The sequence below is a fragment of the Eucalyptus grandis genome, chromosome 3 (assembly GCF_016545825.1).
Source record: "Eucalyptus grandis isolate ANBG69807.140 chromosome 3, ASM1654582v1, whole genome shotgun sequence".
Taxonomy (NCBI): Eukaryota; Viridiplantae; Streptophyta; class Magnoliopsida; order Myrtales; family Myrtaceae; genus Eucalyptus; species Eucalyptus grandis.
Window position 1 is genome coordinate 8760040 of NC_052614.1, and position 14950 is coordinate 8774989.

The 14950-nt window shown below is 39.5% G+C and overlaps 3 protein-coding genes across 5 annotated transcripts; all 3 read left to right on the forward strand.

Annotated features, from left to right (window-relative positions):
* The first annotated feature begins 1252 nt into the window (after positions 1–1252).
* Positions 1253–4432, forward strand: LOC104436398 (ubiquinone biosynthesis protein COQ9-B, mitochondrial). The gene is made up of 6 exons (XM_010049159.3): positions 1253–1726; positions 2127–2234; positions 2981–3142; positions 3223–3394; positions 3765–3838; positions 3972–4432. The coding sequence occupies exons 1-6, from the start codon at positions 1325–1327 to the stop codon at positions 4050–4052; spliced, it is 999 nt and encodes a 332-aa protein (XP_010047461.2). The 5' UTR covers positions 1253–1324; the 3' UTR covers positions 4053–4432.
* Positions 4433–6449: 2017 nt separating this feature from the next.
* LOC120292208 lies at positions 6450–9676 on the forward strand. Its single transcript, XM_039310399.1, has 2 exons — positions 6450–6660; positions 8999–9676. Exons 1-2 carry the CDS (start codon positions 6577–6579, stop codon positions 9275–9277), a joined length of 363 nt encoding a protein of 120 aa, XP_039166333.1. The 5' UTR covers positions 6450–6576; the 3' UTR covers positions 9278–9676.
* On the forward strand, positions 7322–14350 carry LOC104436400. Of its 3 annotated transcripts, none has more exons than XM_018869783.2 (4): positions 7322–7466; positions 12188–12471; positions 12690–12811; positions 13817–14350. In XM_018869783.2, the coding sequence occupies exons 2-4, from the start codon at positions 12393–12395 to the stop codon at positions 14141–14143; spliced, it is 528 nt and encodes a 175-aa protein (XP_018725328.1). In that variant the 5' UTR covers positions 7322–7466; positions 12188–12392; the 3' UTR covers positions 14144–14350. The 3 variants fall into 3 exon arrangements, with proteins under 3 accessions (XP_018725328.1, XP_010047463.1, XP_039166332.1); XM_010049161.3 differs by lacking the exons at positions 7322–7466; positions 12188–12471 and adding exons at positions 11375–11479; positions 11616–11750; XM_039310398.1 differs by lacking the exon at positions 7322–7466 and having other exon boundaries at positions 11772–12471.
* The last annotated feature ends 600 nt before the right edge of the window (positions 14351–14950 follow it).

Here is a 14950-nt window from a genome sequence, read left to right on the forward strand (position 1 = left end):
ATTTAAGAAAATGATTTTCCTTTTAAAAGAATAAAAAAAATGTTCTCCAAATCTATCAAAACTTAAATGTGGTGCTTGATTTGCAAACAATTGTTCTTATAAAATTATATTTTTAGAAAATTTGAATTTGATTTTTTTAAATCCAATTTTGTTATTTTTTCTTCTTTTTCTTTTTCTCCACCCATTGTTGGCCACGAGGAACGATCGATGAGCTTTAACCTCACCAGATCGGGCGAGCTCATTACCTTCGAGACAAGGCTTGAGTTCGTTCAGGGCCGATGAGCCTCAAGCCTCACTAGATCGGGTGAGTTCGTGGCCTTTGGCGGCGAGTTTAGAGGCTTGCCAGATTGGGTGAGTTTGTAGCCTTTGGTATCGAGCTGGTGAGGCTTAAGCCTTGCAGCCGAGGTTGATGAGGCAGAATCTCCCCAGATTGAGCAAGCTTGCGACTTTGTGTAGTGAGGCTTAAGCTCATGTCAAGGCTCAAGTGGTAAGCCGTGAGCCTCGCTAGATCAGGCAAGCTTGCGGCCTTTGGCGTAAGTCTCAAGCCTTGCTAATCAATTATCCTGCGGCTAGCGACAACGGCTAAAGTTTACCCCTCTAAGCTAGCTAGGGACGAATTGCCAAAGGAAGGAAAGGGGATGGCGCGAGGAAGTAGAAGAGCGAAGGAGAAGAAGAAGGGAAAGAAGAAAAGGAAATAAAAAGAAAGAAAATAAAAAATATAAAACAAAAGTAAGAAATTTGAAGTTTTTAAAATAAACATTTAAAAAATTAAAAATTCATTTTTTTGGTCAAGAGAGTGTGAAATCATTTTCTAATGAAATCCAAATAACAGAAAAATTTTCAATTATACGTCACTAAATAAAAGAAAACAAATTATATTAATAGAAAATACTTTTTGGAGGTATTTTTTGTATTATTGAATTTTTCGTGAAACAAATGTACCTAAAAATTCAATGTCAATGGTCAAATTTAGTGGGATCCATCTTTTATAGTTCACGTCTATTATGTATATTATATCCACATAAAAATTGATGGATTATTGGATGAAAAAGTGAGGTTTCATTTCGTTATTTTCGTAAATAATTTTTATATTAGCAAAAATTGTATTACGGACGTAAATAATTGTGCCGACTCACAGTCGCGGAAAATTGCTCGTGGCAGATGCTCCCGAAACGTGGCGCCAGGTTAAGCCGTCTACGTGGCAGAGAAAAATGGGGTTTGATCGCTTCAAAAATGGGACCAAGACAGGGGGACGGAAAATGAAATAACGGACGGCGCTCGGTGAAAATCCCGTCCTCTTCCGCACCGCGAAACCGGCGAAGCGATGTACCGAGCGGCGGCGAAGGCGGCGGCGGCGGCGGCGGCGCTCCTCCGCGGGGCGGGGGACGCCGCCATCCGCCGCAATGCGCGCGTTCCATCGCCCCTCCTTCGGGCCGGCATCGGCGGCCGCCCTCGCTTCTCCACCTCGGTGGACGCCCACCAATCGTCGCCGGGTCAGAGCCCTAACGAACACCAGAGCCACCAGCACGCGAGACCGGGAACTCCGTATTACGTGGACTCCACCGGGCCGTCGTCGTCGTCGGCGGCGGAGGCCGCGGCGGCATCGGCGTCGTCGTCGTCGTCGTCGTCGGCGGCCGAGGAAGCTCGGCGCCGCCAGAGGAGCAGTCCGTTGGGGGATTATCGGGAGGAGCAGCGCCGCGTGCTTCAGGCCTCTCTCCGACACGTGGTGAGCGGATTCACCGCACTTCGGTTTCCTCTATCAGTACTTTGTCGTTGAATCGCATGCTTTGCGATTTGTTCTTTTGTCCCAGTGATTAGCAACGTCAAAATGTTGTTTCTTGCTTTCTCAAAGTGGGTAATGTTCGATTCGATTGTGCCGCATATGAAACTCGAAGATGCAGTATGACTACTGGTTCTCTCCTGTCCCTGATGGGAGGGTAGCAGCACGAAGCTGAAGGAGGCACCTTTTTGCATCTTTTGTCTTGAATTAGCATGAAACTTATAGCTTATACTATTGCGTATTGGATTTTCTGTTATCATTCAAGCATCCCTTGGGGTACAGATGCTTCGAATTTTGTGTAGTGTGTCGAATTTGTTGTAATTGTTCCTTGTCTATGTTCCTGCAGAAAACGTTGGGATGGTCTGAAGCAGCCATGATTGCTGGGGCGAGGGATGTTGGTCTGTCGCCTTCAATAGTTGGATCTTTCCCAAGGAAAGGAGCTGCATTGGTCGAGGTATTGCGATTCCGTCAATTTAAAGAGTGATTCATTGCTATCTATTTGACTTTGAATGTAGAATGACCCTGTTGGGTCATGTTGTTAGCATAGTGCACGGGCTAGCACTGGTAATGAACTTGCTATGCCAATATGTGTGATGCCACATTATTTTTGATAGCACCTCCGTGCTGTTCTTTTTTGGAAAGCGGTTGATCATACAAGTCATGTCAATTATGTGGGCAATCAGGAGTCGAAATGCTTTTTGTTTGCATATGCCAGGACAAGAGGAAATGTAGGGAAAGGAAAGTTCTACATGGGTTGTAGGTGTTCAATATTATTCATTGTTAACCTTCTCTTAGTTTTTTATTTTTCCTAAACATTTGCTTATGGTGGACTACCGGGTTTGCACACTAGTCATATGCCAGCACAAGAGGAAATGTAGGGAAAGGAAAGTTCTACATGGGTTGTGGGTGTTCAATATCATTCATTGTTAACCTTCTTGTAGTTATTTTTTCCTTAACATATGCTTATGGTGGACTATTGGGTTTGCATACTAGTCATATATATATATATATATAATCTTTTCTTGTGAGTATCCTCTTTGTGAATAAAACCAGTCCTTTTCATGAATGATCACAAAGGACCTATTTTGATATGCACGTTTTAAATATAGTATACTTAGTAGGATGTGTAGGTTTTCTGTCCATAATGAAGCAATTAGTGCTTCGGGTTTAATGCTGATTTGCCTGGCTTTGCGTTGCTAGTATTTCATGGATGATTGCTTGCAAAGGCTTATTGACTGCATCGACTCTGGAGATGAATTAAATCAGTTGATTCCTAGTGAGAGGATTTCCAGAGTCATTAGGATTCGCCTAGAAATGCAAATTCCTTATATATCAAAATGGGCTGAAGCTCTTGCCATTCAGGTAATATTATATCGTCTTTCTCCTTACCTGTGGTGGTAAAGTTGCATTTGTTTACCCCAATCTCGAGCATTTTCTGACAGGCACAGCCATTGAATGCTCCAACTAGTCTTAAGCAGCGGGCAATGTTGGTAGATGAGATATGCCATGCTGCCGGGGATGACTCCTCTGATATTGATTGGTATGTAAAGCGCACTGTTGTTGGAGGCATATATTCAACTTCTGAGGTGTATATGCTGACTGATAGCTCCCCAGGTCAGTATGGAATACCCCTGCTTAAATGTCTGCTCTTGTTATCTTAATTTCTTTTATGGAACATACATCTGTGATCCTTATTTCATATCCAATAAGTTAGTCAATTCATGAGTATGGGAAAATTATAAATATTGGCGTCTGCGATAACCAGTGTGAGCAACAAGTCTGATTTAGCTTTTGTTATGCAAAACCTGCAAGATTGCTGTGGATAGTCGATGATCATTGGGCCCTAATTATACTCATGAGTCCATTGAAGAAATACCCTGGCTTCTGATGCACGCCTTTGGTCATAATGGATTATGTTTTACATATAGAGTGATTGTTCTGCTCCATGTGGAAATCCTAATCAACGGTTTCTTTTTTGGGGCAGAGTTTCGTGACACATGGGCATTTGTGGACAATCGAGTGAAAGATGTTTTTGACTTGAAAAAATCCTTCCGAGAGGTAATACTCTGGGACATTAAAAGATGTCCTCCATTTTCGACCTCTTGTCGCAATTATTGCCATATGGTGCATTCTTATAGTCTTTCAATTTGTGGACAATAAGAGACTCTGACGGAGAAGGTGGCATTCTCAGGTGACACATTTGGCAGAGGCTGTCGGTGCGGGAGTGGGAAGTTCCTTGCAAGGATTTGTTAGGGGAGTTATGCAGAGATGATATTCTGTGCATCATGGCTTGAACAAATTCCTTCTGATGCTGAGAGCCCAAGAACTAGTGGTTGGCCTGGTCTGTATTGTCCGCGTGCCCATCTCCTCGAGGCCATCTTCATCATTTCAGCATGGAAGCCATCCTAGGAGAATATGCAGGTCGCATATATGGAGTTTTTTGACTGCTCAAATTTGTTCTTTTTATGCTTTTTGCTTGTCCACCCTTTTCCTTCACTTTGCTAATAGTCGCAACGACAGTGTTACGATTATTTAAAGCTTTCTTGTTTCGTTGAGTAGGGGAAATCACAGGCTTGTTGGACACTGATGCATCAATAAGGCCGCTTATGGGCAATGATTAGAGTTATTGGTAATAGGAGCCTGTTTGGTATATACTCTCAGACCTAAGACTCAATATATATCTCAGAATTTAGCTAAACTTAACGATTATCACTAAACAAATATGCAATCATTTTAAATCATATCTGGAATTCAATTACCAAATATTTCCTGTATATAGCGCTTTGTTTTACTCGCCACCAATGGAAGATTTTGGAAAAGATATAAGATGAATGATATGAATAATCATAATCTAGTGACTAGCAGAAATCTCTTTTTAAGTAGATTGAGCATGAACTATGCATTTGTTCATTCTTTTGTTCATTCTTTTGTTCAAATTCAATATATACATACATTTGTTCAAATTCAATATATACATACAAGATCAAATGAGTTATATCATTTCAACGTAATCGTATACATATCAAATATATTCATTCAATCAATAATATCAAAACAAGCATTAATGACCAAATCTATTGGTCAATCTCATGCTCAATATTCAACTATGGTCACGCTTAATGTCCCGTCATGTAGGCTATCAAGATTCCTACTTGCTAGGTCTACCTATATTAGCCGGTGACTTAGCCTAAAAATATATCTCAAAGATAAAATGCATACCCTTTAATGGATTCTAAACGTGCTTCATGAGCGTAAACTACTAACTCATCCTTCAATAGCCATGAATCTAACCTAGAATTCATCTCATAAATTATAATACATTTCACAAATTAAAGCATCTATCCTTTGGCAATTCAATTCAACAACCAAAATTCATTTCATAAATTAATTCATAAATAAGTACTTATAACCTTTCGCAATTCCTTTCACAAAGTATTAATAGATGTCTTTGCCTGATGACAATTTTGCACATAAGCATATAAACTAAGGATAACAAGGGAGGACCAAGATTTCAACAATAAGAAACCTCTTATGTTGCTCTAAAAGCAAACTGCATTCTACCTTCACATACATGGCATGTGCTAGCTAGAATTACCGAAAGGTTTGTTTACCTTGGAGTAATAATGTTTGTTTACCTTGGAGTTTTGTTGTAGTTGTTTTTATTTTTGTTTTGATCATCAACGGTCATTAGATATAATCAATAATATGAATAGTCATTTTTTTTTTTTAATTTCACACACATGGCATGTGCTAGCTAGAATTACCAAAATATTGACCTCCTCTCTTTGCATGAATGGCATTGTCGTGTACTAATTTTTTTTTTTTTTTTTTTTTACCTTTAAGTTTGGTTGTTGTCGTTTTTATTTTTATTTTATCATCAGTAGTCATTAGATATAACCAATAATATAAATAGTTATGTCTTTTTTATTTTTTATTTTGCATACATGGCATGTGGTAATGAGAATTACCGAAATATTTACCTGTTCTCTTTGCATGAGCGTACTAATGCTTTTTAAACTTTAAATTTTGTCATCGTCGTCGTCGTTTTTTTTTTTTTTTGTCACTATTTCCTCCATTTAATGCGAATTCATGTGCAAAAGCCCAGTCACAGCGCAAGCCCAATTTGAACAGTTTCACAGCCCATGAAATTATTCTGAAAAAATTATCATATTCATTCCCACTCCTATACAAACCGGGTTAACCCTTTTTTCACCCTATTTTTTTCATAAGAAAGCGAGTTATAATTTTCGGGTGCATATTTATTATCAAAGCAAAAGAATGTCTAAAAACCATGACAAAGCTAATCATGTAAAGAGTATCTTTGAAAGAAAATATCGCACCATGCATACGACAAGAAAGATAAAAAAAAAATAATAAACTAAAGCTTCCAACAAATCAAAAAAATGACACTCCCTTGACAATTAACGTTGTGTAACTCCTTTATGCAATTTTAAGATATTACTCGCGTCTAAGCAAACAAAAACGAATATAGTATAATTTTGCTAAATTCTCAATTTCGATTATGCGCATTTTGAGTGTTAATGATATTAGAATAGTTACTTAATTTTTCATATCTCTCGAAATTATGAATTTATCTTCTTCGATTATGCATATAATTTTGATTAATTATATTTCACATTATGGTGATCTTTATTACTTTAAATAATCGTCCAACGAAACCCAGCTCAGAAGAACCGAAAAGCCTCGAACTCGCAAGTTCTTTCTGCCTTTCTGTTGTTATACAGAGAGGATGAGGTCTCCGTCTTGCTCTCAGATCATTTCGAGATTGAATCTTGATGGCCACCAAGAAGGCGGGTACTATGTGCAGACCTCGAGAGACGACTCCATTGTCCTCTCCATGTCTCACCGCCCTTCTCGATGTAATCTTCTTGAAAGCCCAACTTTTCTTCTCTCTCTTTTTTTTTTTTTTTTTTACTGCGGTTTTTGTGGGGGATTGGGATTCTTTGTGCTTGAATTTTCTCTGTTTCCAGTCTTGGAGATCGCTGGTGATGATTTGAAGTCTTGGGTTTCGGTTTCTTGGAAAATCTTTAATGTTATTATCTCGTGATCTGTCCGTGGGGTTCATCCCAAGAGAGGCTGCTTTTGGCTTTTGAATATTAGATTTAGATGCTGAAGTTTATGGTTTGGCTCAGTCAGGACCCTCTGTACTATAGGGAAGAAAGCATAAACTTCTATACTTCAGAGGGGAAAAAGAACAAAGTTCGGGAAAGTAATTGGGCATTGGCAAGACGTGACTGTAGGGGTGGGCATGTCGGACTGTTCAGACCGGGAACCTGGACCGGACCGGACTGGCTGGTTTGGCCCGATACTGGAGGGATCGGTCTGGTTCCAGGTTCCATAAAAATGGAACCGGCGATTGTCGGTCTGATACCCGGTTCGGGGGGAGAATCGGACCGGACCGGACCGACTTTTTTAATTTCTTAAAAATAGCGATAAATCCTAAAAATAGTAATAAATTTAGTATTTTTTTTTTTTTTTTTAATTTTTAATTTTTTTAGCTAAGCAATCGGTTCCATGGAACCGGACCGGTCCTAGACCATCCGGTCCTGTTCCTAGTCCCAAAAATTAAGAACCAGTTCTCCCAATCCAGCTCCCGGTTCCTAGGGGGAACTGGACCGACTTGGAACCAATCACCCTTAGCTAACTGGACTACTCCATCTAAAAGGTTTCGGAGTTATTAAGATATGGGTTTGCTAACGAAATTTTGAAGTTCTTTCTCGGCATTCTCACATTGTGAGTTAGATTTTTATATCTGCTTCCGCAAACACTATTTAGCCTTCAACTTGTACATGATGGATCTTTCTGAAGGTCTAAGGGCTCAATTCCATGGAGGTTGCTCCTGCAGTGCCTATGGCAGAGTCGTGAGTAACGGCACAACCATCGGCATTGCTTTCCTGCCATTTGGGGGGGCGGATGTGTGGCGCTCTGGCTTGGAATTGTGGAAAGATCACCAAATGTGGACCCTTTTCTCAGATAGAAAATAATGGAGAGAGATTAATGCTGAGAAGCAAAATATCTCAGCATCTCTAATTCTAAATCATCTGGGTCTGCTTAGGTTGTCATCAAATGAGTGATTGATAAGCGAGTTTTTGATCACTTGTTATGTGTTGTTTGCCCATGTATCCAGATCAATCTTTTATTTGAGTGACTCATGAATACCTGCAGACAAAGTTGATTGTTCTGTGAGCTCATTCGTTTACTCGCACTTTTACCTTGGAGAACCTCTGACCGTAGGATCCTTCCACAGGTTATGTTCAACGAAATTACAATCTTCCCATCAGTTAGATTGTGGATGGATAAAATAAAAATTTCATTTTACAACTCCATCGTTTAGACATGTGTGGACTCTTTGGGCATTCTGTTGCCTGAGTTTAGGGAGAAACTTGCCTAGACCATGTTCCGTGCCATGTGTAATCTCACCCGTGTAGCCTCGCAGTTGAGGTCCATGGGATCAACGGCTCAGCTGGACTTAGTTCATGTGTAGACACCAAGTCTCAGCCACGAGTGGTACAGAGAATGACTTAGTGCCTTTAGAGTTTGCAAGAGCCTTTAGAGTTTACAATTTCTTGCAGAAGCTTAATCTGTGGTAAATTCGATGTGGTGCCTATTTAGCTGCTCAGTAGTTATCCTGGAGCAAGTGTACGGTAGGATGGGAGACTTATATTGGAGACATGAAATGACAATGAGCGTGTTTGAATTCCAAAATATCCAAGAAAGGTCGCATATCTTCTTTTTGCACCTCCTGAGGGCCGTATTGGCTGATGCTTTTCATTTTCTTCCAAGGATGATGAAATGAGACCTAGTTTAGGTAGAATAATGCATGAAACTTCCAAAGTGATTTAGTTTACTCGTGTTGGGCCCTTGAATGTTGCTCACTTGTTTGATATCCAATTGAAGTTTTGTCACATGGTTTCCTTTTTTGTTCTTTGTAAGTATCACTTGCATTAATCTTCTTGAGATAGCAGGGATGACACCCGACTCTTGTGCCGAGTCTCTGTTGTTACCCACCGAACATTTTCAGATATAAACATATGGTGCTTCCATTATAATTTACGCTGCAAAGCAATACTTTTGCTTGTGTGGATTGTACTGTCCTGATAATTATACTCAGGCTGATAAGATGGTCATACTGTTGGATCTGTTTTTACTCATCCTTTTCTTGAAGGACACACCTTTTTCTTTCCCCTGTTTTCACAGGTATTCGAGCTATACGAAGACAGAAATTTCAAGCTAACGAGTGTTGGATCTGATCTGCTGGGGGAAGACCAGCAACTGCAGTACATGGTGCCTCCATACGTTTGGTTTAGTCTATTTCCAACAAATAACTACACCATTTCCACAGATGGAGCTGTAAAAGTTCACAAAGCCGAGCCGAGGGATGCAGAGAACCACTACTCTTTTCTGGGGGCTACCTGCGCCCCTGCCTTTCAGATTGAGGACGCAGAGGTGGCAAAGCGGGCTGAGTTCGTTTCGTGATTCCTACACCTCAAGCCTCTCATCTCCTTGCTCACCTTGCCCGACTAACGTTTGAGTTCTCCATGGTGCATCTAGTACTTGAAAAACTATGAGGTGGGTACATCATTGCTTGTTATTGCCCAAGGGGAGTGCATCATGAAAAGTGCAGCATTGGCTGTGAGCCTTGTGTTAGGAAGGTTAATCAACTCTTCCGCCAGCATATATAGTGAACTGTCTTTACGTAGTGAAAGCACGAGAATTTTTCATGCTATAAATACATGTTTTTGCCTCCTCGACACCCCTGATTTTATTACGTAGGCAGAAATTTATGTTTTAGGTCTTGTTTCTTGTGGACTAATAATTTGGTGTCTTGAACATGCTTACAAAAAGTATTTGAACATGACACAAATAGTTCTTAAATTTTGACTCACTGTATAACGTGGTCTATGAATTTTAGCTTAATGTACATTGTTATATCTGAACTTTGGTACATGTTCAAACTAATCATTGGACTACGTAAAAATATTCAATATTGTTCCTGAATTTATATTAATGGAAGGATAGCGTCTATTATTAATGTTATTTTCATATAATTTAGGAATTAGTTTGAATATTTACTAAAGGTTTGGGCATTGTATAAAATAAATTAAAATTAAATAAAAATTTTAGGGACATCATTGCATATAGAGCTAAAGTGCATGGACCGTATTAAATAAATTAAAAATTTGGAGACCACATTATACATTAGACCAACGTTTATGGACTATTTATGTTATTATCCCTCCAAACTTTGAGTAAGCTAGATGAAGAACTTAGTCATACTTCCGATCGAAATTGTCTTATGTATACCCTTGTGAAACTCAGAATAATTAATTTTAGAGTGTCTTACATTGCAACCGCATTCCTATTCTATAGATATCCATCATCAAGTGTCTTGTTTCACCCCATATTTAGAGTTTCTCCTTCTAAGGTAGTTCTTTTTTCCTTTTCGTTTTTGAAAAAGGGCTAAAGTCTATTACAAAGTTTTAAATCTACCATCTTTAATTTATCAGCTAATAAAACATGAAGGAACTCTTTAGGATGTAACGGAGAAAATCTAGTGTCCAAGGGTTTATGAATTGCAAGATCAGCAAGACAGTAAGCACGACGATTTTATTCAACTATAAAGTCTCGTCCCTACCTATCATTCCTTTAGTTGGTATGATGATAGGCAAATGGCATTTCAATTCCCTAAAAAGCACTTAACTTTTGTCTGAATATCCTGAATTTTCAAACGACCAAAAAAATCCACGGTTGGTGGACAAAAATTTTCATCGCGAGTTGCTTGAATCGAACTCCCGGAAGTGAAGCATCAATAATCATTGCAGATTGAAATGCGAAGCCGATGGGTCCAAGTTACAAAGGGCTGGAACCCTTCCTCTCTCTCTTTTCTCCTGAAACGTGAAGAAAGTTAGTCCCAACAGAGTTAATTTTCAAATAAATGCTTATACTTAGGTAGCGCCAATTGACAATGTCACAACTAGGTAGCATCAATTGGCAATGTCACGACTCGATTACATCTAATATTCATGGATTAGGAGTTCTAGTTTATTTTTATGTTCATCAAGGAAGATGATGTCAATTTTCAATGGAGGATGATGAGTATCATTTCCATCATCCGACTAAAAAGAAGGGACGATAGCAAGTCCTTGACTTTTATCTTTTGTGATTGAAAAAATTCTCCTCTGTCAGTAAATTCAATTTTGTTTTTCTCAAGCCAGATTAAAATTAGAGGGAGAAAGAGAGATTAAACTTTTACATGTCTTTCAATTACATTGTTATACATACATACATATATATATATTTCTCATAATTCGATGACCAACTTTACACTTTCATCACTCCTCTGATTATCAGAGTAAAAAATGACAAGAGTATCTTAAAAAATAAACAAAGACATATCAGTATCCCAGGTGCAATGCACTTGCTCGCTCGGTCGATGTCTAACGATCTTTTTCCTCCGCCCTCTCCATCGCATTCATTTCTACATCTCCGACCTTAGCGAGTCTAGTTCTTGCAATGGCGAGGAAGAATCGAAAAATGACAAAGGTTATCTTACAAATTAAATAAAGACATCGAAAAATGTAGCTAGATTAATGAAAAAAAAATTGGTCTGAAGATTATTATAAAATTTAACTACAACGAGCTCATGCAAATCTCAGGTGCAAAGCACCTGGTCGCTCGGTAGGTGTCCGACGACCTTTTCTGTATCTTTGACTTTTTTAGCGAGTCTAGTTCTTGCATTGGCGAGGAAGAACTGAAAAGTGAAAATATTCAAAGTCATAAATTCTTTCTTCATTTTTCTGTTGTCGTTATACAGAGAGGATGGGGTCTCCGACTTGCTCTCAGATCATTTCAAGATTGAATCTTCAAGGCCACCCAGATGGCGGGTACTACATGGAGACCTTTCGAGACTCCTCCATCGTCCTCTCGGAATCTCACCTCCCCTCTCAATGTAATTTTCTTGAAAACCCAACTTTTCTTCTCCTTATTTCTCTCCGACCGTTCGAGTTTCAGTGGCGTTTGACTGCGGTTTTGTGGGGGAATGGCGACTCTTTGACTCTGCTCGGACTGCGTTATTTTTTTTTCCTGGCCATTTGCTGCGGCTGTTGATTCGAAGTTTTGGGTTTCGTTTTTTCTTGGAAATCTTTAATGTTATAGTCTTGTAATCCGTTCATGGGTTCATCGCAAGAGAAGCTGCTTTTGGCTGCTTGGACTTTAGATTTAGATGCTGAAGTTTATAGTTTGGCTGAGTTAGGACCCTGCATATAGTAAGGAAGAAAGCATGAACTTCTATACTTCAGAGGAATTTAAAAAAAAAGGAAAAAAGAAAAAAATTCCTGAATGTAATGGGGCATTTGCATGATCTAACTGGACTACTCTATCTAAAAGGTTTCAGAGTTAGTTGTTATTAAGATTTGGGTTTGCTAATGAAATTTTGAAGTTCTTTCTCAGCATTCTCAAATTGTGAGTTAGATTTTTATATCTACTTCTGCAAACACCGGTTGGCCTTCAACTTGTACATGATGGATCTTTCTATATGAGGCTCAATCCCATGGAGGTTGCTCCTGCAGTGCCCCTGGCAGAGCCGTGACAAATGGCCCGACCACTGGCATTGCTTTCCCGCCATTTGGGGGGGCACCTATTGGCCTGGAAATGTGGAAAGATTGCCAAATGTGGGTTGCTCCTCCTAACCTTTCGTCAGATAATAGATAAGGGAAAGAAGTTTTGCTGAGAAGAAAAATAACTCTGCATCTATAACTGTAAATCATCTGAGTCTGCTTAGATTGTCATCGGATAAGTGATTGATAGGTGAATGTTTGATCTATTGTTATATGTTATTTGCCCATATCCAGATCAATGTTTTATATGTGTGACTCATGAGTACCTGCAGACAAAGTCGATCGTCCTGTGAGCACATCCATTTACTTCTTGCTGCCTTCCGGGAGTGTGACACTCCTCCATCGGATACCGTGTGCAGAAACGTTTCACTTTTACCTTGGAGAGCCTCTGACGGTAGGATCCTTCCCTGGGTTATGTTGAATGAAATTACAATCTTCCCGTCACTTAGATTGTAGATGGATATAACTTAAACCTTTCTTTTTACAACTGCATTATTAGACATGTGTGGACACTTTGGGCATTGTGTTGCCCGAGTTTAGGGAGAAACTTGCCTAGACCATGTTCCAAGGACCATGTGTAATCTCATCCATTAATCGTGTGGCCCCACACATGAGGCTCATGGATCAACGGCTCAGCTGGACTCAGTTCATGTGGAGCCGTGTCCAACCAAGTCTCACCTGCAAGTGATACTGAGAATTACTTAGTGCTTCAGAGTTTACAATTTCTTGCGGAAGCTCAGTCTGTGGTAAATTCGATGTGGCGCCTAATTAACTGTTCAGTAGTTGTCAGAAGGTTCTTCAGGTACTTTCTGGAGCAGGTGTGTGGTAGGATGAAGGAATTATATCGGAGATGTGAAATAAAAATGACCATATTTGAATTCCAAAATATCCATAAAAGGTCTGAGGGCTGTATTTGTTAATGCTTTACATTTTTCTTGCAAGGATGATGAAATGAGACCTGTACATGAAACACAACTGGTTTCCAAGTGATTTAGCTTACACTTGTTGGGTGCTTGAATATTGCCCAGTCGTTTGGTATCTAATTAAAGTTTGTCATGTGGTTTCTTTCTTAGCTCTTTTTCAAGTATCACTGGCATTACTCTTCTTGAGAATAGCAGGGATGACACCTGATTCATGTGCTAAGTCTCTGTGTTGCCCAGAGAACACTACATACATACATACATACATACATACATACATACGTACGTACATACGTACGTACGTACGTACGTACAGCACTACCATGATAATTTACGCAGCAAAGTAGTACTAATATGCTTGTGTGGATTGTACTGTCCTGGTGATGATACTCAGGCAATAGGATGGTCGTACTATTGGAGGCGTTTTAGCTCATCCTTTTCTTGAAGGACATACCTTTTTTCTTCCCCTGTTTTTACAGGTATTCGAGCTATATGAAGATGGAAATATCAAGCTAACCTGTGTTGGACCTGATCTACTGGGGGAAGACCAGCAACCACAGTACACAGTGCCTCCATACGTTTGGTTTTGTTCATTTCCAACAAATGACTACACCATTTCCACAGATGGACCCATGAAAGTTCACAAAGCTGAACCAAGGGATGCAGAGAACCACTACTCTCTTCTGGGGGTTACTTGCGCCCCTGCCTTTCAGTTTGAGGATGCTGAGGTGGGAAAACGGGCTGAGTTAGTTTTGCAATTCCCACACCTCGAACCTCTCATCTCCTTGCTCACCTTGCCTGACTAAGGGTTGACTGCTCCATAGTGCATCTAGCACTTGAAAAACTGTTAAAGGTGGGAACATCCTCGCTTGTTATTGCCTAATGAGAGTGCATCATGAAAGGTGCGGCATTGGCTATGAGCTTTGTGTTAGGAAGGTTAAATAACTCTTTGCCTAGCATGTATTGTGAACTAACATTAAATAATCGAAGTCAGAGATGTTTTTATGCTATAACTTCATGTTTTTGCTTTCTCGACACCCATGAATTCACAGAGGCAGAAATTTATGTTTTAGTTGTTGCTTTTAGACTATTTTGGCCTTGAACATGCTAACAAAAAGGACTAGGATATATGAGCATAGACATATCAGCTTTTGTACAGGATTACGCTGTCTCAAGGTGAGATCTTTACTTGTTCATTCTCAAACTCATGAAATTACTACCCGTATTATGCTTCCCAAAGCACATCACAGGCCAATACCGAGTTGCATAAATTCTCAGATTCTGTAATTGGGTTGACTCTGGATATAACAATGACCAATTTTCCCTTTAATTTTTTTTAATTGTTTTATGTATGCTTATGTTGTGAAGGAATCACATGCTTATTCAGGAAGACTTTGCTGCTTTAGCTTAAAAATCAGCCGAAAAAGCTGGAAATTCACTATTATGGGGGTTTATGATGGTAACAAAGTATTTCAAGAAACACTATTAAGGCATTGACTTGCTCTTTTCTACATTTGATTATTGTAATTCCTCGGTTTCTTCCTTCGAGAAATCCATATGCAGTTTGGAGTTGGCAAGACTGTGTGATGGTGATGATGTTGTTTGAATGATGG